Source organism: Parasteatoda tepidariorum, chromosome 9, assembly GCF_982258835.1.
Source record: "Parasteatoda tepidariorum strain Cologne lab strain chromosome 9, Ptep-v5.0, whole genome shotgun sequence".
NCBI classification, from domain to species: Eukaryota; Metazoa; Arthropoda; class Arachnida; order Araneae; family Theridiidae; genus Parasteatoda; species Parasteatoda tepidariorum.
This window is the reverse complement of record NC_141763.1, coordinates 15,669,359-15,691,856: the sequence shown is the minus strand read 5'-3', so window position 1 is coordinate 15,691,856 and position 22,498 is coordinate 15,669,359. Positions and strand designations below refer to the sequence as shown.

Genomic DNA, 22,498 nt, shown 5'->3' with positions numbered 1-22,498 from the left:
TTTTATGCTTAATATTATTTCTCTTCCTCGGTTTTTTTTTTTTTTAAGTTGATGCTATCTTTTGTTATAAGTTGAATTAAGGTTTTCATTTTTATATTTGAGTTTTAAAAAAAAATATAAATTTAATTTCTAAAAAATGATTACTTATTAGTTTTGAATTTTTTGTGTGAATACTTTAAACTATTTGGCATTCAGTACTTCAGTGCGGTTATATTATTATTGTTTAAAAAAAAAATCTTGCAAATGCTTAGAATTTGAGAATTCTAATCATTTACTCTCAGCTTAATTTTATAAATCTAGTATCTAGAATTGGTTATACATATTTTTTAAAAACTTTTATAAGAAATTATCTACGCTAGTTGAAAATACTGTAGAATTCCAGTTATTCTAATTACTTCAGAAAGAAAAAAAAAGTGAGCAGTAATTGTTATCTAAGACAAAAATTTTATTTTATTTTAGCAAAGTTATTACTAGTTGAAAATAGTGTTAAAAAGCAAACAAATTATTTTTGTAGTCATTAAATTAATATGTTGTATTTTAAAAATTATTTGTTTCATTTCTTTCATCATTTTTGTCAATTATCTGAACATTTGATTTAACTTGGATAAATGGAGTTCTACTGTAATAGGAATTTTTTTTCTTCTATTATTTGGAAATATATGTATTTAGAATCGAGTCAGCAATTGAAATTTTGATTGTGTGCAATATTTTTGTTTAAATTTTATTTAATAAAACAAGTATTTGAATTTTCATTCAGTAAGTTTACATCTGATAGCTTTGCATTGTATGTATGTACAGCTATCGTAGAACAAACTGCTAAATGATTAATGATCATTAAAAAGAAAACAGTGCTAAATGATTGATCATTTAGTGAAAGATTATTTAATGGTGTTGATGCACAAATGTGTCTGTATGTATGTGTGTGTGTGAAAGGTTGGAAAAACGTATCAAGTGCTCAGGTGAATGGCTTCCAATTCGGGTATTTAACACACTCTCATTCTGCACAGATCTTTCTCAATGTGAGCTACAAGCATGTGTGAGGGTAAACACATTAAGCTGTGGATAATGTTTATATCAATAATCTTTAAACATGAAAAAACAAACTGCGAAATAGATAAATTTGCATTTGTTTGGAGAATTTTAAAATTATATATAAACAAAAATACAATAAAAAAATTCTTACTATGGCTCTGGTAAAAGAAAATTTATTAATTTTAACATTGGGCAACACATTTTTTGCAATAATTGGTGTCTCAAAGTTAATAGCATGCTTTAATTAGTTAATAACAGCCGAGTAAAGAAACATGGGACATTCACATTGAATTTGTTTAAGTGAAATATTTTTCTATAATAAATCAAAAATGTTTCCTAGAAAATTAATTACATATTTAAATTTTTTTTTTTTTTGGGGGGGGGGGATTATAGTTGTAAACTAACACTTTCATCTAAATATAAGTTTTCATTTAAAATTACATTCAAGGAAAAAAAAACTAGACCCGTTTCTATTTTTTAATTTAAATTAAGTTACTAGAGAACATCAACTGAAATAGCTTGAAAATAAGTTTAAAAAATGTAAAATAGTCAAAGAAACTAAGGGAGAAAATCGTAAAAAAGCCTAAAGAAATGAAAGGGATTTTAAGCCATTTTTAACAGCTAAAGAAAACTTTTCTTTTTTTTAAAAAAAAGATAAAATCATTTAGAAACTAAGGAATTAAAAAAAAAAGAATTTCTTAAAAAACTAAGAATTAAAATAGCATAAAGGGGAAAATATATTTGGATATATTATATATTTCTCGTAAATTACATTAAATCTAAATGTTAAGTGCAGAAAGATAAGTGCAGTATGGGAGCACTACTCAAGAAAATAAAAGAGTGGTGAAATTGTAAAAAGTTCTTTTTTGCTGATATTAGATTTTCTTCATCCAACGGCTGAGTTAATTGGCCTTAATTCATATTCAGATGGAATTTATAAAGGTGAAAAACAGAAAGGATTTTCCTAATGAGAAACATGGAAGTTCCTTTTATGTGTTTGTCTGTATCATGATGTTTCACATTCATTTTATAAAGAAATAGATGTGTTTCTCTACAATCACCTTGTTAAAGCTGCTTGTTTTTTTTCTAATATGAAGCCTGGCACACCACATCCATCTTAATTTCCTCCCAGGACTAACTCAGTGGAAAAATGTTGTAGTTGAGATTTCTATTAAAAACTTTGTTTTTTTCTAAAAAAAAAAAAAGTTTTAAAAATTTGAACACACTTGCACATATAAATATTATTCTATGTCTGGAGTCATTTCAGAAATGCTGTGTGATTATTAATATCCATTTTTCAGATATTTTCTGTTTCTAATGTATAAATGTCTTTCTTGGATGCTTTTGTGTTCTGTAAATGAAGTTTTTAAAAATAAAGTTTTTTGCTAAATAAGTTTGTCTTTGTCACCTTATTCACCCTTTTGCCAAAAGTGTTGGTTATGAATTAAATTTTATATATATATATAACCACCAACCCAATTTTTGGGTATTTGACTACTAATGTGCAACTCCATAGCCTTGTAATTCTGAGCCCTATCCAGAAGACACGGGAACTCCTGGATCAAGTATTGGGAGAAATTTGCCTTCATGGAGGACTTTTTGATGGAACTAACCTGCATTTGTGTTACATGGAGAGGAAAACCTCCCATGGTTAGCTGGACGCTCCATGATCCGTCTACCACTGCGGATATTTTATGTAAACATTGTGGTCGGATGCAGAATTTGTATCAACCAGCTATCACTGGAATTTGAACCCAGTTCACCACATTACAAGGCTATGGAGCTGAACATTAGTAGTCAAAAACCAATTATTGGGTTTACGACTACTAAACCTCTCGGCCTTATAATTTTGAACCCAATCCAGAAGACACAAGAACTCCTGGATCAAATATTGTGAAAAATTTGCCTTCATGGAGGATTTTTTGGTGGAACCAACCGGCATTTGTGCTACATGGAGAGGAAAACCTCCCGTACTTAGCCGGACGGCAAGGACTAACCCATGATTTGTCTACCATTGAGGATATTTTACACTGTGGTCAGTGCAAGCCGGATGCGGAATATGTATCGACTAGCTATTGCTGGGATTTGAACACGGTTCACCTCATTCGAAGGTGAACGCTCTATCCCCTGAGCCATCACAGCTGTAATTTTAGGTTTGGCAAAAATCATGATTAAAAAATAATAAAATTAGATTCTTTTTCTTCTTTTCAATAAAATTTTATTTTGACATAAACCAATAAAAGCTCTGATAAAAAAATATTAATAATGCTCAATAGTATTTAAAAATAACATTGTAACAAAAGTAGTTTATTTCTAGCTAAAATAATTTAAATAAAACTATAAATATTGCAAACTAATTGCAGAAAAATTTAAATATATATATATTTTTTAAATTCAAGCTCAAAGTTTACGTGAATTTGCAAGGACAAAGACCCAATTTGTCAGATATCAAATGATGAATAAATTAGGAAACAAAATCAATTATTCAAAATTACTCTTCTCAGAACAAGTCTTTCTTCAGTATTTACATAAACAAACTACAAGTTAAATAAATTTTAAAAGTATTAACGTTTAAATAAAAGTCAAACTAAAGTGGTATCATTCATTCAAATATGATAATTAAATTTTAAATTACTTTTGCATATTTTAATTCAGAATTTAAGAAAATTTTAATTTAGGAAGTTCCATTTCATATTAATCCACATTTAGACTTCATTTTTTTAAAGTTTATTTTAAACAGTAAATAATAATTTATACACATTATCTTATTATTTCACTGGATAAAACCAATACTGTAATTAATATTAAAAATAAATACTGGTAAGCCTGGTAAAGTTTTGGCTTGAAATTTCCAGACTATTATGCTAAAATTGCTAGAACCACTTTTTTATTACAATATTATCCTAAATTCCTTAATTAGTGAAATATTATAGAATTAATAATAAAATCATCCACACCAATTTAACACCTAAATAATATTTATTAGACATTCTCTTACATTTTCACTAAAAAGAAAAATTAAAAATTACATATATATGTATATGATAGATTAAAGTGAAGCTGTAGACAATTTTACTTAAAATGAATTTTCCTATTTCTCTCATAACAGTTATTAATGTATAATACAGAAATACTGTTTTTTTATTAAATATGAACAAATCATATGAAGGTTAGAGTCGGAAAAAATAAATACACAAGAAAGTAACAGACAATATATAACAATATTAAAAAAAATTAAGAATTAAAAAATTTAAGAATCAAAATTAAGTTATCATTAAGCATTTTCCTAGCTTTTTTCTCAACTAAGAAGCTCTTTAATGTCTAAAAAAAAATTCCTAAACTATCCAAGATTATCTAAATTGCAAGACACTCTAAATATATTATATTTTTAATGTTCTTTTTCTCAGGAATTTAACATTTTAAATGTAAAAATTTAGGTTGGCCAGTCTCCAGATAAAATCTCTGAGATTTCTAGAAATTCTGAACATTTAACAGAATTTTGTAAGATAAATTACTGCGATTTTAAATAATTTAAAAACACTAATCTTTAAGAATTTACAATATATACAGAAAATTGCTCATTTCTTCAATGTTTTTGCACATTAAAATTTCATGATATTAGAAAATTTCATGATATTTTCTGATGCAAAGCCAGTTCCCCGACCCCTATTCAGTCCGGTCGGCATTAATATAGAAAATAGAAATAACAAAATTATTATTTTGAATTATTTATTAACATTAAATATACGATAACCTGCCAAAGAGAACGGTAATTGTATGTTGTACTGTATTGTAAACTGCTGGTATGTTGTTAAAAATAGCACTGATGACAAGAACAATAAATGAAAACACATTCAGTTGCAATTGTAATCAATTGCTATTTTTCCAAGAACTTCCTAAGTCGACTGAATTTCCCTGTTTCCAAAGAGAAAGAGGCCACTTTCAGAAATCCCCCCCCCAACTTTTTTATGTTCTAAAAAATCAGGTTATTCCGATCACTAGATACCCGTTACACATTTCAATTTATGCAAAATTCATTCTGGTGTTGAACTAGATAACTTAATTCTTAAAACTTCAGCTGTTTGGTCATCAAACCAACTTGTAACATGGATATGGTTAATGTAAAAATAGTATAGTTTGTCAGAACATTTTTCCTTTCGATAGATAGATCTCGGATCATTCTGCAACACCTCTACGATAGATTTCTTGATTTCGGCATGGTTCGAACACTCACCACAACTAGTTTCTTCTTTGTTGCTCATTTTAAGGTTCTCCAAATCGATCAGAGCTCTGTTTGTAAATACAACTTCAAGTTTTTTAGGAGGTTCACGAAGGAATTCTGGAATTTTACATCCTTGGCTATTTTTTGCACCTTCTTCTGAAGTTATTTTCAATTGGTCAAGTTTCAAGTCAGTTTCATCAGTATCTTGGTTGAGAAGGTCTATATCTGTATGTAAAAATATTAGAATATTAGTTTTAACTACAAAAAAGACAAGTAGAAATAAAATATAAAAGTTGATGGTAAAAATTAAAGAATGCAGTATCAGAGTTGCCCCTCAAATCTGGAAAAACAATTCCCTATGTTTTCCCTGTATGTATTATACACAATACATATTAAGAGACAACACACAATCACTGCGCTCTTCAGTGAGCTATATATTAGGCTAACTATACTACTTTTAATTGCTAGAAAAACTTAAAGAAATGAGGAACAGCTGAGCATACCCCGATTTGTTTTGGTTCTGTTTTCAATCTTCTTTCTCTCTCTCTGCTATTTTGGATTTTTTAGTTTTGTCTCTCACCTTTATTTTTCCATTTACAGCCGGCAACTTAACGTTTTCTTTTAAAATTTCAAACCAATTTTGTTTCTTTTCCTTCATGTCTGGCAAGTTTTGAAAATGGGCACCTATTTTGGAAGCGCTTGAAACACTTCAAATGTTTTTATTCAGGTAATATCTGAACCAGTTCAGCTTCTTGGGATTATTTATTTAAAGACTATAATAGTAAAAATTCAGCTTAATCAAATACACATATGCTTAAATTTGCAAACAAATGAAAGATTGTTAAAAACACTTCATAAAAATTTTACGTTGTTTAAATTTAAACTGAATTTGATACAACAGAATCAAATAAAAAATTCAAATAAATTCCTACAAGAAATAAATAATAATAAATTCCTAAAAAAATTCAAATAAATTCCTACAAGTAATTTATCAACCATAGGCATTTAGGATACATCAACTATTTTATTAGCAGGGTTGCCTTTCTAATGTGGAAAAAAAAATCCCTGTACATATTATACACAATATATTAAAAGAAAACACACACACACTGTGCTCTTGAGTGAGCTAAATTAAGCTAACTATACTACAATCAAATGCTAAAAAAACTTAAAGAAATAAGGAACTGATTACCATACTTAAAAGAAATAATGCTGTAGTAAATGAAATACTTGAGCATAGCTGAAATATCATCCTTAAATATCCCATAGATCAGCGGTTACCAATTGGCGGCCCGCTGGCAACACCCGGCCCGCGAACTAAAATATATTAGATGTCATTTTTTTACTGACAATTTTCGTAAAAAATCTATTTGGGTTTAAAATACTTTTTTCGTTAAAAAACCCCTAACTTCTTCGTTTCTGTGAAATGTAAAAAACCAATGGTGCAAAAAAAAAAATTTTCTCAGGAAAAAATCTACTTCTTATTTTAATTTGCAATTCAATACTTTCGTTTTGCACAACTTGATAAAAATCTGACAGTAATATTTAATGTTCCTTCAAACATAAAAGAGTCCTATGTAAATTTTTTATTAAGTTGCGGCCCCCGGCCTCATGTAAGTTGGAAACCCCTGCCATAGATTGTGCTTTGATTGGTCATCATTTTTAGAAGTTGAAAATAAGAAATAAAATTCCCTGTATTTTCCTAGTTTGTAAGGAAAAATTCGAAATTCTCTGCATTTTCCAGGTTTTCCATGTTCTCCCTGTAGAGTATATTAATATTTCGAAAATATCAAAATGCAAACAAATTATGGAAGGATTAAATCCTCGCAGCGTAATCGTGCCATAATTTGTTTATATTTTGAATTAAAAAAAATTCAGAATTTGAAACACCAAAGTTTGCTCTAGGTTTACCTGTACTCTCACTTTTTCTAAACTTTATATTTTAAATTGCTTTCGTAGGTGTCTTGAAGAATTTTTTCCGTGGTATAGTGGTCTCTTAAGTTGACTATCTCTGTTAGTTTATCACATGCTTAGTAATCTAGTCAAGCAATCTAATGTCTAGTTTATAACCTATCAAGTAATCTAGTCAAGTAATTTAATTTCTGCCTCTCACATATCCAGGGCTCGACTTAGAAAAGTGCCCCGGATCCCAATTAGGCTAACTTTAAATGAACAAAAATTTTTTGTAGTGAATAAAGAAAATGCTGGAATAAACTAATTTAAAAATAATTTTTTTTTTTTTTTTACTAGCAAAACTGTTAATCTTGGAAATTTAGAAAATATGAGACTTTTTGTGGCCACAGTATTGCGTAATAAAGAAAACAAGAATAAAAACTGAATTCACTCATTCTTTAAATTTATATAAGTAACTTTTTTACCAATGAAAATATTAAATAAATTTATTTTCGTAAAACAGATTGAGGGACAGATTTGGCATTGTTTAAAAATGTTAAGTAAAAAATATTCTGAAACAATTTCTGGTTTGCCACCTCAGTTAGCGAATTCACCAATGTTTTAAGTCAGAATTAAGTCAGTATTTTTGTTATGTGACTAAATATTATCTCAGAGGTTGTATCTCTAAGAAAAATAGTTAAAATTGCCAGCTTTAACTTCACCAATACACTGTAGGCATTACTTTTTCCGCTACTGACTTTACACCATTTTGTGTCGATATCAGTGAAGGAATGAAAAGCTTTTGTTCTGAAATGTCATTGCAACGTAAAGCTCAAAATTGACTCTCTGAAAAATCAAGAAACTAGCTTTGTCATCATTTCTGAAACTTTTACAATCACAGAAAATCTATCAACAAAAGACTTGGTGCTCAAAATAAGAAACAATTGAAATATTACTCAAATTTGTTACTTTAGAGTGGACAAAGATATCATATTTGTAGTGCTTTGTTATAAGCATTGCTACACTTTTTTTTTTTGGTCTATCAAACATTTCAAAATATTAAAAAAAACAACATTTGAAATGAAATTAAAGTGACAAACTAAATACAATTAAACTACAAAATAACTGACGTGGAGGAAAGTTTTGCGAGTAGTATGCAAACTGTGCACAGCTTGCCAAGAACACTTTGTTGCTTAAGGTCCTAAGATTGGGCACAAATACCTGACTCAAACCTAAAACCTTCCAATTAGCATGTTTGCATCAATGTAGCCAAATCTTTTAACAAAAATAAGCACCTTTTAAGTACATTTTAAGCACTCAAAAATATTTTTTTAGCATTATATACATAAGCAAAATGATTTTCCAAGACTTTACATGATCATGATAAAATAACTAGTTTCTGACAATGAACTCTTTTCTTGATTATATTATGGTCACCATAAAAATATAGAGAAATTTTTCGGTTCAATTCCAGAGGGTGGAAAATGAAGGCTGAATGCAAAATGCAGCAGAGTTGCACATGTGAGCACAAGAATCTCACCAAACCCAGCTCAGTAGACGCACATGCGGACTCAGAAGTATAACAACAAACATGCAAAATGATTGGCGCTTTCATACGCTATGGACCAACAGTAAGCTGAAATAGATTGTGGTTGAATGAATTTGAAAACCATTGCTTTTGCATAAAAAGTTGCGAAAATCGACATGGTAAAAAAAAAAAAAAAAATATATATATATCTCATTTTCGGAGGGGGAAAATTAAAGACTTTTTAAAAACACCCCATGAAAAGACAAAAATTAAAAAAAGCACCTCTAAGTACTTTTTAAAAATGTTACACACTATGTAATAAGAAACAGCTAAAAATTGATGAAAAATTGGGATTTGTTTGAAAACCAGTGGGAGTACGCTGTTCCTCTACTTACATAAAATGAATTTTAATTGGAAAGTCTCATGAACAACTCTATACAATGGCAGCTTGTTATTAAATTTAGAAAACTAAATGCTCAGGTAAAATAAAAACACCTCAGACTACATGGGTTAATGAATGGAGTTATAGAAAAACGAGATTATATTGTACAACTAAATTTCTTAATCTGGAATATGAGATCAACAACCTTGAATTTCATCACTTCCACACTCTTCAAAAGTAGATTTGTTGATGAGGAATCGATTGTCATACATAGGGATGTAGGGTTTAATATCAATGACAGGTGTTCCATCAAGCAGATCTATGCCAGACAAATAAAGCGTATCACCTGTGAAAAGAGAAAAAGGAAATTTCAATTGAAGTATTTGCAGATAAGGTCAGAAAATAGTTGACAGACAAAGCATACACACCATGTTTATATGTATATATATAAAAGTTAAAATATAGAAAAAAATTGAAAATAATAAAGATTAAAAAAAAGAAAAATTATTAAAATAAAATATTTTTAAAAATATTTAATAAAAAGAAGAAAAAAAATTTAATTATAAAAAAATGTTAAAAAGTCAGAAAATAAAATAATGAAAAGATATAATCTCGAAATCAGCTCACACAATTATGTCCGTAAAAAGGAGAGCTTTTTAATATTGTATTAATATAGCCAACACAAAATATATCAATACAATAGTGTAAGGAGTACTAAAAAAAAAAAAAAATGAAAATAGAACACATTAGGTAAAAAAATAAACCAAGGAAAAAAAACAGAAAATAAAAAAAAAGGAAAAATACAGAACAAAACACAAAACTTAATCTATAAAGCAAGTAGCGAATTCAAATGAACTTACATGTACTGGAATCTTTCAAGAAGAATTTAAAATATTTTCGTAATAAAATGGTACAGATCCGCCAATATTCAACTGCGGCTGACAGATCAAAGTTTGAAGGCTAACTTTTTAAATGCATTTGTAGTAAACTATGGTATCTCTCATCGAACATGTTGCATCACAATGAGGATTTAATTAAATTCATAGAACTGAATTCAATCTTAATTAAATTCAATCTTTCATATACTCATATTTAAGCAGTATTTCTTTAAATTTAATAATTTTAAAAATTCCTTGAATAAAAAAAATCTATTTAACAAATTGTTACAATACATTTAAAGGGGAAAAAAATAAAAAAATTTTTACAACAATGATACAAATATACACATAAATTTTATATAATTATGGGAAAAATTTATTTTCATTCTTAATCACCTGGTAAGGCTATAAATGTAAGTTCATCTAATTATTTTTGAACTTAGATATTTCTTGATTTGTTCAATAAAGTGTAAAAAAATAATAGGAATCAACCCTTACCTTCTATTTTGTCTAATTTTGTTAATGATAGTCCAACAGGTGAAGGCCTGTGGGGTGAGCGAGTGCTGAAAACTCCTACTGATGTCCCATTAAGGCGGGGAGGATGAACTTTAGCTTTCACACCAACATTCTCATTTTCATGAAATATAAACAAAATCCTGAAATTGATTTTATTCATTAGGCTTCGGAAAAATATTAACTATTATTATTTTTAGCAGGATATTTATAAATTAAGGTTTAAAGTACAGTTACCAAAATGAAAAATGGACCACCTTGAATGACTTTTGGACTAATGATTGTTCTTCATGTTCTAGGACTCAATCTTGATGTTTTGTTGGGTAGACTTCAAATATTCTAATTATTTAGTGCAGACAATATTTTAAGTTACGGAATCAGACCCCAAAACATACTTTTCCAGAATAAACACATCTTTTTTTTTTGTTGATGGATTCTAATTTTTACCTCCCTAAATAGCTGCAATCTGGGAAATAGGGATCCAATAGTTTTGTCAGGAGAGCATTTTTTAATGTTAATATTATTTTAAATCCCAAGAATTTTTTAGTCAAATGGAAATTTTTTTGCGCACAATTATGAAATTCATTTATTCAAAGATGTATTCATGCAAAATATAACTTTTAGTAAAATACTTATTATTTTTCTATTACTTTATTTAATGACAGTCAAAGAAACTTAGAGCTAGAAGGTATACATTAATCATCTTCAAGAATGGAATTTTTATTGCAAAAGACAAAATTTGAGCAAAATCATTTAATTAGTTCCTGAAAAATCAAATTTTAAAAAATGACTTTTTTAAAATTCAATTTCTCAGGAATTATTTGACCAATTTCGTTCAAATTTTGTATTTTGCTATGCAAAATTGCATTCTTTAAAATGATGTTACAAATTGCACAACTTATAATTCAAAATGTTTTCGAAAATTATAAAATAAAATAATGAAAATAAATATTCAATAAAAACTAATTTCGGCATAGAATTATCTTTGGATAAGCAAATTTTATAATTGTGTGCAAAATTTTTTCAATTCGCTTTAAAAGTTCTTGAGATATGACGAAATACGCAAAAAGTAAAAGTAACATTAAGGGAACAGAACTATGGATCTCTCTCCTGGTCAAGGGGTCAAAAATCGAATCGGTAGTAAAAAGGTGTGTTTATTCAGAGAAATAATATTTTTGTAACTTAAAACATCGTCTGCACTAATTAATTAGCATATTTGCGGTCATCCCCTCGAACTATGAAGATTGACTCTTAAAATGTGAAGATCCGATCATTAAACCAAAAGTTATTCATGGTGGTCCATGCTTTAATGTGCACACTGTACAACCTGAGGTCTGGTGTATAAAATATAGCCAACAAATGGTCCATGTTTTTACCCTGTCCAACTTTCACTCAAAAGTAAAATTGGAAACACTACATGATAACCTTAGTCTTACAGCTGAAAACAATGTTTTTTCAAACTAATTTCAAAGATTTTTGAAAAAGCACCCCAAGTTATAACATTTAAATCTTTGGAAAGAATCAAAGAAAATTTTGAGGCAAATGAAAAGAAAGAAAGTTTTGTTATAAACATGTTTTAATAAAGAAATTATTAAAAAAAAAATTCTTTGAAACAAAAGCAGTTGGATTTAATTTTATTACAAATGACAAAGTACATGGAAAATCACTAAGCAAACATTATTGAAAATTCGGTGTACTTTGTACTGAGAAATAACTGAAAATTATAATAAGGTTAATCAATGAAGAGTTAAAAATTTTCAGAAAAAACAACAATATTGATATTGTACAATAATTCATTTCCTTAGTTATTGAAAAAATTTTCTTCTTAATAAATAAAAACTAAATGTTAACAATATTTGTGACTTAAATATAAATAATTTTAAAAAACTTAAATATAAATAATTTTAAAAAAAACTCAAAAGAAAAACATAAATCTTGGTATACACAAATACCATATATTTTCTATAATTTGTACATTATTTTAAATGTTAAATGTTTTTATATAATCGCCAAATAAATCTGTGTATGCCTATGTTCCGCTAGCTCCCTGCCATGTTCTCATGGGTGCCACTCTAAAAATATTTCAAAACTGAACTTATTTTTTTGATCAATTAACACAATCTAGAGTTGTTCACTAGAATTTTCAGAATTTAATAGCTCGACTCCAAAACGTACCTTTCTTTCTCATATATTAAATCAACTATAGAGTTTTTTCCCCTTCATTTTATAATTTTTTTTTATTACAGCAAACAAGATTAAAATAACATCTAACCTTGTACATCAACCACTGAATAATAAACAACTAATTTTTTCACAACGCTATACATATCTCTACTTATTTTTCATTCCATCATCATTTATTTTTTGCCCTACCTCAATATTTAAAAAAAAAAAAAATAAATAAATAAATAATCTCAATTTAACCATTTCAAAACGGTGAGGAAAAATAAAAACAAGAAAATGTAGGTACAACAATGGTACAAATTTTGCTTAAGCAAGCAGGCGTTAAAGTTCGATCTCATTTTTTCATTAATGAGCTACATCATTACTTGATAATTGCATAATAATTATGAAAATTAACAATGTTTACATTAAAATGTATTCTTTTTTTATTTAGTAGAAATTTTTTAAAAATATTTTTAAGGAAAAACAGAAATTTTACCATTAAAAACAAATGGAAAGGAAATTAATTTATGAAACTTAATGGAAAGGAGATTAATTTATTTTCACTCAAGACTGATTTCAGTCCCCAGGACTGAAGAGTGGCACCCATGCATGTTCTAAATTTGGAAACTGAGCAAGAAAATTAATATAACTTCAATCTTAAAAATAATGTTAAAAAAATCAGATATTTTAAATTTCTAAATAATAGGATATTTTGAGGATAGCCCTCGTAGACAGTTTAATTAGCAACGTAGTCCAAATATATTTGCAGATTATTTTTTTTTAGTTTCAGCAGCGATATCTTGCTCTTACAGTCATATATATATATATATATATATATATATGTATGTATGCATTTATATATATATATATATTTAAAAATTATCAACAAGTGTATTACAAAAAGGGTTATTTTATCTATTACCAGGTCTATCTAGATACTTTTAAAAAGTATATCCTAAATTTGCAGAATAAAAGGATTTTTTAGATTGTACAAAATGTTTAAATGTATCAATGCCTGATTTATCGTAACACCTGTGAGGCCTGGAGTCAGAGTTTCCAAATTCCTGGGAACTAAATTATAATAAATATCGTGCTTTACTTGTCTATTAAAATTGTAAATTAAGAAAAATTTAAATGAATATAAGTTCAAATTTACTAATATCATAATTTACTTATAGGTATAAGTAATTTAACAGCATTATATAAATAAACATATTAACAAAAAAAAAAAATCACCTTGTAAGTACTTTTTAAGTACTAAAAAAATATTTTTAAGCACTGTATACATTGAAAAAATGCAAAATAATTTTCAAAGACATTACATGATCCTGATAAAATAACTAGCTTCTGACAAAGAATTCTTTGTCTCGATTACATTAGCCACCATAAATAGATCGAGAGATTTTTCGGTTTGACTTCAGAGGGTGGAAAATGAAGCCTGAAATTTTGAATATCTTGCAAAATGCAGCAGAGTTGCACATGACAGTGCAAGCATCTAGCCAAGCCCAGCAAGTATTTCATCATACATGTAAAATGATAGGCACTTTCACATGCTGCAGACCGACAGTAAGCCGAAATGCATTGGGTTTGAATAGTACAATGTGAAATCCACGCTTTAGTATAATACGCGGCGAAAATCAACATGGTAAAGAACTACAAATTTAATTTTCGAAAAGAGAAAATTAAAGCACTTTTCAAAAACACCCAATAAAAAAAGCACCTTTGAGTACTTTTTAAAAATGCTACACACCATGAATAAGGAACACCTTAACTTACTTAAAATAAATAATGCTTTAGTATAGTTGCAATATCATCCTTAAATGTCCCATAAAATGCCCTTTGAGAGGTCACCACTTTTAAAATGACGAAATAGAATTCCCTGTATTTTCCCAGTTAGTAAGGGAAAACTCTAAATTTCCCACATTTTCCATGTTCTCCCCGTAGAGTGGCAACTCTGAGTATGAAGCAAAAATTTTTTAAATAATCCAAATTAACATATGTGACCTGTTAAGTGGACTCTAAACCATAGAAGAAACTTTTCAGGGAAAATTCTGTCTCACCTTTATTGGTAGTTCAAAGTTTAGAAAAAATTGAATTCAGGTCGACCCAGCGTAAACAATGAAATTTCAAATGCTGAAGCATTTCTTTTTCAAAAATATCAAAAAAGTTTGGAAGGAAAACTCAAAATTCACTGTAATTTTAAGGGATTTTTAAATTTCCTTTATTTTCTCAGTTCTCCCTATAAAGTGACAACCCTGTGACACCTACAGGGTGCGTAGCCAAATCTTTGAATCAAAAATAAGCACTTTTTAAAAACTTTTCAAGTACTTTACAAAAATTTTCAAGCACTCAAAAAATTCATATTCAATCAATGATATTATTGAAAAACAAAAAGTTAGAGTTTTAGCGTTAAAAAAACCCAAAAAGAAACGGACGTAAATCAAAACAATCAGTACTTTCCCACATCTTCGAGTGAATTCAACTTGACCCTGAACTCAGAACAAAAGTACCCTTACCCCCTACATCAAAAAAGTGTTAGAAGTAAAATAAAATAAACAAGAATTAAAATAAATTAAAAAGAAAAACATTTAATAAGGATCTGACTCTATCCGAATTAGAGCACTCGGGTTTCAGTTTCGAGTGTGCGCGCATGCGCAAGTCATAACGTGGGTACGACATGAAGTCCGCTTGAATGATTACGTAGCAAACACCCCATTTTTCGTAAAATGCAGGGGATCTGCCAGATATCACTGAAGAAAAAAAAATTATTTGTGGAAAAAAAGCACTTTTTAAAAACACCAGCTGAAAAAAGCACATTTAAAAGCTTTTAAAAATGAAATCCCCAAAAAAGCACCTTTAAGTACCTTTTACAAATGCTACGCACCCTGACCTATGTGCCTTCAGTCCCTGGATTTTTAAATCAGACCTTTTTTTTAAAATTATCTTTTCAAGAAAAGTATATTATTTACAGTATATTATTATATTAGTTACCAAACATGAGAGAATTCTTCTAAACCAATTAATGAGTGTTCTGGATTTGTAAATACAGATTTTTCTATCTTGAGTGTTCCCCTGGCGGAAGGACAGAGGGTGGGCTGCCTCGGAATACCATTTTTAAACTTGAAGCATGAAGAAATGTAGCCAATAGGAAGCAGCGGATACACCGGTTTCTCATCTGCAAAGACAATTGCATAGATGAAAGCTAAAAATATGCAAATACTATTTAATATAAAAAATAAAATATTAATATTAAAATATAAAAATATATTGTTTAAACATACAAAGAAAAATAAACAAAATGAAATATTCATAGCAGCAAACATAGAATATAAATTATAAAATTTTATTTTTTTAGTTTTGAGAGATAATTTCATGTTTTGATAAATGGTACTCAGTTAATTGCATTACAAAATACCATAAAAATAATTTAAACAAAAATTATATTTAATAGCAACTCCCTTTAAATTAAAGCCACAAAAAGATTTGTTTCTTAAACCTCGGTTTCTCATCTGCAAAAACAACTAAATAAATGAAAGCAAAGAATAATAATATGAAAAATAAAATATTCATTTGAGAGATAATTTTATGTTTTGATAAATGGTACTCATTTAATTGTATTACAAAATACCATAAAAATAATTTAAACTAAAATTATATTCAATAGCAACTCTCTTTAAATTGAAACTATAAAAGGATTCTTTTCCTTAAAAAAATTCTACATAAATGTAAGTTCTATAAATAAAAAATATGCGTAAAGTTGTTCCTTGAACTAAAGAGTACGGTTGGAATAAACTAATTACACATATTCTATCCGAATATTTTTGAAATATAACAGCTTATAAAGTAATTAGGAGTAATCAGGAAAGAAAGAAGATCAGTATTGATTAAATAGTTTTTTTTATATCCATTTCGAAGTTTTTTTCTTTTTTAAATAGTATTAGGGTATGGTTAATCTTTGTAATTATCACTTAATTAGTAATTGTACAATTAAGTTTGAATTTAGAAGTTTTAATTAATTAAAAATATTCATGTGCAAAGTTCGGGAATAAAATCTGCTTAATCACAATTAAGTACATCAAACTATAAATTCCAATTTGTTTGGTAATTGAACTCTAAATAATTGACTATCATTTGGCAGAAAAACTCTGATTTTTTTTAAAGAAAAGTTCATTTGCAATTATAAATGTACTAACCAAAAAGAAAAAAAAAACTACAAATTAATTTGGAAGTATTTCATTAAAAAAATTACAGTTTTTCCTTTGTTTTTTTAATCAATAACCATCTTAAAATTAGGTTTTAGGTTAGGAATTTGGATTTTAGAGTTATGTTAATCCAATTTATAAATTTTTCTTTTCATTTACAGACAAATGAATAGTATAGAAATATCACAATATCATTAAAAAAAAAAAGACTAAAGAAAATCCACATAAATATGCAAATATTTAGAAATAGACAGGGGAGGAAGGAGATGTCCTCGACTGCTCTAACTATAGAGGTATAAGCCTCCTTTGTACTACCTATAAGATCTTCTCTAATATACTCTTCAGCAGATTATCTTCATATGCCGAAAACATCATAGGGGATTACCAGTGTGGATTTCGCAGGGATCGTTCCAGAATTGAATAAATATATGACCTCCGGCATATTCTTGAAAAGACTAAGGAATTCCAGATCAATACACATCACCTTTTCATTGATTTCAAAACAGCGTATGATAGCATTAATAGAGAACTGCTTATCGACGCTCTGAGACAGTTTAACATTCCTGAAAAACTTGTGAAACTAATATCCCTTACATTAAATGACACCAAATTGAGAGTCAAAATACAGGGAAACTTATCTGAACCTGTTGAAATAAAAAATGGCATAAGACAGGGCGACGCATTAGCATGCCTTCTTTTCAATCTTGCTCTTGAGAAAGTAGTAAGAGATTCAGGAATTAACATTAGAGGAACTATTTTCTCAAAATCTGTTCAAATTATGGCCTATGCTGATGATATTGATATCATAGCAAGAACCCCTAAAGACCTAAAGCAGGCATTCCTGGACCTGGAAAGAGAGGCCAAAAAAATGCACCTCTTAATTAATCAGAGTAAGACAAAGTGTATGCAATGTATCAACTATACCGATACCTCCACGCACATCGATACCTCCACGCACATCGAGATTGAAGAGTATAAATTTGAAAGGGTGAACTCTTTCACCTACCTTGGCTCTGAAATCAACTCCGAAAACTCAATTTCCACAGAAGTAAGGAAGAGAGTAACTGCAGCCAACAAGTGCTTTTATGGCATAAGAAAATTCCTTAAATCTGACAACTTTAAAAGAGACACCAAGTTGCTAATATATAAAAGCCTAATAAGATCAGTTTTCACTTACGCATCTGAAACCTGGACCTTGTCTCAAGCTGATGAGAGGACCATCGCTGCTTTCGAGAGGAAGATACTCCAATCCATTTTTGGTGGTGTGTGTGACAAGGGAGTGTGGAGAATGAGAATTAACTCTGAACTCTGCAGGATATTCTGAAAACCGGACATTCTGAAGTACCATAAGATCCAGCGCATGAAATGGGCCGGACACATTGTAAGAATGAAAGATGACAGAACAACTAAAAGAATCTTTTTGGCAAGGCCAACTGGAGTTAGAAAGAGAGGCAGACCCCGACTGAGATGGGCGGATTGCCTCCAAAGGGACTTTACCACAAACAAGGTCAGAGACTGGAAAGCCGTAACACGCAGAAGAAAGGACTGGTGCAGTCTTGAGAAAGCCAGGGTCCACCCAGGACTGTCGAGCTACTGATGATGATGAGACAGGGGAGGAAACAAAGCAAGGGGAGATACAATGACTTACAAAGGGGAAAAAAACAGCAAAGAAGGAAAAACAATTATACAAAAGCGGAATAAAAGGCAAAGAAAAGTGACATTACTCGCTTTTCTCATATTATTACTCTATCATTGACCATTATGTTAATTAAAAAAAAAAATCTGCTTTGTAAATAGTTGTGTTTGTCATTATTTCATTAGACATACAAGTACCGCCTGCAACAAAAACTTCGAATATTTTTTACACAAGCAACATTTGAGTAAGCAATTTAATTTTTCCGTAGAATATTTATTTAAACATTATTGTCTTAACACAGTTTACACAATTGCTATATTTTACAGAATTTTGCACTCAAAAAGGAAAATGCAACTCTTTTTTCATGTCACAGCCTCAATCTGCAGAAATTTTTTTAATGAATAAATAAAATATAGAACAACTTGCAAATTTTTATGCGTAAAGATCTATGTTGAAATGCATAGAAATTTAAACCAATGTTGCAAAATATTTTAGCAAATGACTAATTAAGTTTGTATAGATGTCACAACTTCAACTTTGGATTGAATGCATATACAGGGTGATTATAAAATAACTTTTCCGACATATGATCCTTTGGAGAGTATACCATTTTATTTAATTTTTTAACCGTCGTTGAATAGCCGACCCAATTTTGGGTTTACGACTACTAATGTTCAACTCCATAGCCTTGTAATTTTGAACCAATCCAGGAGACAATTAAACTTCTGGATCAGTACCCCCAGACATATGATTTGTTACGGGAACATGGAGGACTTTGTGACTTGACAAATTTAACGTGCATCAGTCACCATTTACTACACGGAGAGTGTTTGGCTGGTGAGGATCTAACTTGTGACTTCTTGGACACGGGCCCAGTGCACACCAGCCAGGCTATCCCGGCCCCAGAGTATACCATTTGAATGAACAGAATAATATTTTATACATAGTAATAGATTGCGTAGTTCTCATGGTTACAGTTACAAAAATTCAAATGATAATAACTGTTCTTTTTAATCTAGATGTAATCCTTACAGGAAAAAAGAAAACTAAAATGGAGTTGGAACGTCATTTTTGCACAAGAAATTGTGACACTAGGTTTTTGCTAAGTGTCCCCTTTTTTCGCGACCGCTAACAAGAAGAGAGTGTGATAAAAACCTTTAAGAAGAAGAGAAAAAATTACAAGAAAGGCATTTAATGTTTTAAAAATACTTGACATGTCCATAGTTTCCACTCTTTTTTAAAAGTTTTCATTCACACTTTTTTCTCATTAGTCATCATGAAAAATGGTGATACTTTGCAAAAGCTCAGAGGTCTAGTTTATTCTATTTAAGTCTAGTGTATCTAATTCTATTAAGTCTAATCTATCTAGTCTCAGTTTCTTGTGCTAAAAATTTCACTCCAACTCCATTTTAGGGTTTTCAATGTAAGGATTACACTGAGATTAAAAAAAAAAAGATGTTGCCATTTGAAAATTTCGTCACTGTAATTATAATTGTAAGAGCCACGCAATCCTTTAGACATAACTATATTTTCTTACCATTCAATATCTTTTTGGGTTTATCAGGAGGTTTAGTTTTTTCTGCTGTACCACAAATAAGTGTTTTAAAATTATCAAGCTCAGATTTCATTAATACATCTTGTTTTCGTATCTCCTGCCTAAAAAGACAATTTATAATTCAAAGATATAGAACATGAAAATAAAAATTAATATATGAATTAGGAATTCGTCATAAATACAATTATTTGATAGTACCAATACCAAGAAGGAAATTACTCAAACATAATGTATTGGATAAGTTGAATATAATGTTGAATGTATTGGCAGGATCTTCAAAAGAAAGCCTTGGTTCACCCTGGGCTGTCGTGACAAATATGATGATGAAAAAGAAATTGAAGAATTATTTTTTGGAAAAAGAAAAATTTTTTTCTTTAAGAAAATGGGCAATTTGATAGAGAGCAAAATAAGAAAATATTGTTCAGCAGTAACATTTTTAACAACCACCACTTTTTAAAAGAGGTGCCCATTTCATCAAATCATAAAAATTTTAAATCAGTTTAAAAAATAAAATAAAATTGATATTATTGATATGAGACACTTCTTCAAAAGCATTTTTGAAAATATTGTGAACACTATACGGTATGCTTCTAAAAATTGTTTTGGAGAAACAAGCGTGAAATAAAACGAGGATGAAAGTGACAATCGTGTGGTGCCTGGCAGGTAATTTTTTAATTGCAAATTGTTATATTTAGTTACCCTGTGGCCTATACAATTAGGCTACAAGAAATTTATGATACATTTAAGTGACAAAATGTACAATATTTTCCCTTCTAATCTGGTAGTTTCCCCATGAAGTTAAAAAAAATATTTTTAACAAAAATCAGATCTTTAAATGAAATTAATTTTGTATGCATGATTTGAGTTAAAGAAATATTTCAAGTTTATTTAAATAATCTATATATATAGTTCTGTTTTTAGAATAAAACAAAATAATGAATAAACTTTATTGAATAAAGTAATTGCCATCATTATTTTTAACTTAGTGGCAGTGTGATCGCAATTTGTATATCCAATTTTTAAAAAAAAAATCCTTATCCCTGGAGGGAAAAAAATTGAAACAATGTTAGTTTGATATCTTCAGGAATTTTTTGTTAGGACAAATGACGAAAATATTCGGCCCTTTAGTCAAATATTCAGTTAACAGAACGTGCAAATATTCGGTAATGTATTTTTTTAATTTGAATAAATTTAATAAAGACTTATCTAAAATTGTATACATACACATTATTAGAGATAGTTCATTATGTATTACACACATAATGAATGTATTACACACATAATGAATGTATTACACACATAATGATAGTTCAAAATATATTACACACATTTTTTAAGTTCTAAAACTTATACATTTATATCCTGGATGACATTAATCTTTCTTTATTGGGGTGTTTTTATTACAATACAGTAATTTTTAGATCACTTTTTATGAACTTTATTCTTTCATTGTCTTTTTCTAATATTACAACAATGAGAAAAAGTTAAAAGGATATATTTAGCGTTAAATTATTCTCTTTTAAAAAGTAAGAATGGCGCTTGTTGTTAAATTTCTATTAAACTTCCTTTTTTAAAAAAAAAACTTTCATTTTTATCGATGCTTTTATTAGGATAATACAATTAAAAAGGTTCTCATCAGACTTTATTCTGGAAAATACTGAAATTGAATTTTCAGGAAGATACAGTAAATCGTTCCGCTTTTAAATATTCTTTTGAGACAAAATCAATTTTGATTTCCTTTGTTTCGTAAAGAATCTTTTGTTTTTATGGACATATTTATGATAGCACAGTATTTCTAAAAGCGTGCCTAATATACTATACTTTAATATTTTATGGACACTTTTTCCCTTTAAATATTAATTTTAGCACTTAAATTTTGTTTTAAAGTTTTTTCTCAATTTCTTCTTTTTCAACCTCACAACTTTGATTCTTTTATACCTGTTAGACAGTTTTTTATTTGCCTTAAATATTTCTTATGAGTTATAGTTTTTACCCTTCATCCCATACCCCTAATATAGCTAAGTTTTGCTTATTTTTCAATTATAACTAAACTTAATTATAGATAAATGTTTTTTTTCTTCTTTTAAAATGTTGCTATTCGGCCGAATTTTAAGTTGAATATTTGGCATAATTAGAGCCTGAGGTTTTTAATATCACTTCCCTGAAAGAAAGAATACATTTAATTATAGTTAAAAGAAACCATGAATGAACCTTAGATTTTTCAGTTCTCGCTTTGTGATATCTATATCTTCACGCAATTTCTTTACAGACGTCATTGCAAGACAAAATAAAACGTAAGTGTTAGGTAGTATTACTTAGACGCTTAATGATGAACAAAATTTTTTGAGTACAAGTTCTTTTAAAAGTTTAAATGATAAAAGTACTGCGTCAACTCGTAGTAATGGAAAAATCGAAATTCGTCTATTTTTCTGTTTACATTTTTTACGGAACAGATACAGTTAAAAATCATTCAAATTACTTAAGTGAGCTT

At 28.7% G+C, this 22,498-nt stretch overlaps 1 protein-coding gene across 7 annotated transcripts; it reads right to left on the bottom strand.

Annotated features, from left to right (window-relative positions):
• Positions 1-1,189: 1,189 nt before the first annotated feature.
• Positions 1,190-22,458, bottom strand: LOC107448854 (tRNA (adenine(37)-N6)-methyltransferase). 7 transcript variants are annotated; one of them, XM_043046082.3, is made up of 7 exons: positions 22,219-22,456; positions 19,990-20,108; positions 15,606-15,816; positions 10,434-10,591; positions 9,263-9,403; positions 5,267-5,479; positions 1,190-2,222 (listed from the first exon to the last, which is right to left on the bottom strand). In XM_043046082.3, the coding sequence occupies exons 1-7, from the start codon at positions 22,281-22,283 to the stop codon at positions 2,167-2,169; spliced, it is 963 nt and encodes a 320-aa protein (XP_042902016.2). In that variant the 5' UTR covers positions 22,284-22,456; the 3' UTR covers positions 1,190-2,166. The 7 variants fall into 7 exon arrangements, with proteins under 7 accessions (XP_042902016.2, XP_071042607.2, XP_087007076.1 ...); XM_071186506.2 differs by having other exon boundaries at positions 15,606-15,789; positions 22,219-22,455; XM_087150950.1 differs by having other exon boundaries at positions 15,606-15,789; positions 22,323-22,451.
• Between the last annotated feature and the right edge of the window lie 40 nt (positions 22,459-22,498).

What these genes read in the sequence shown, in the direction of transcription:
- LOC107448854 (XM_016064206.4), bottom strand. Translation starts at nt 22,283, where the DNA reads ATGACGTCTGTAAAGAAATTGCGTGAAGATATAGATATCACAAAGCGA. An exon ending in ACCCAAAAAGATATTGAATG is followed by an intron (nt 15,817 to 19,989) that starts GTAAGAAAATAT and finishes GCATATTTTTAG; the next exon opens with CTTTCATCTATGCAATTGTC. An exon ending in GAAGAATTCTCTCATGTTTG is followed by an intron (nt 10,592 to 15,605) that starts GTAACTAATATA and finishes AATCAATTTCAG; the next exon opens with GATTTTGTTTATATTTCATG.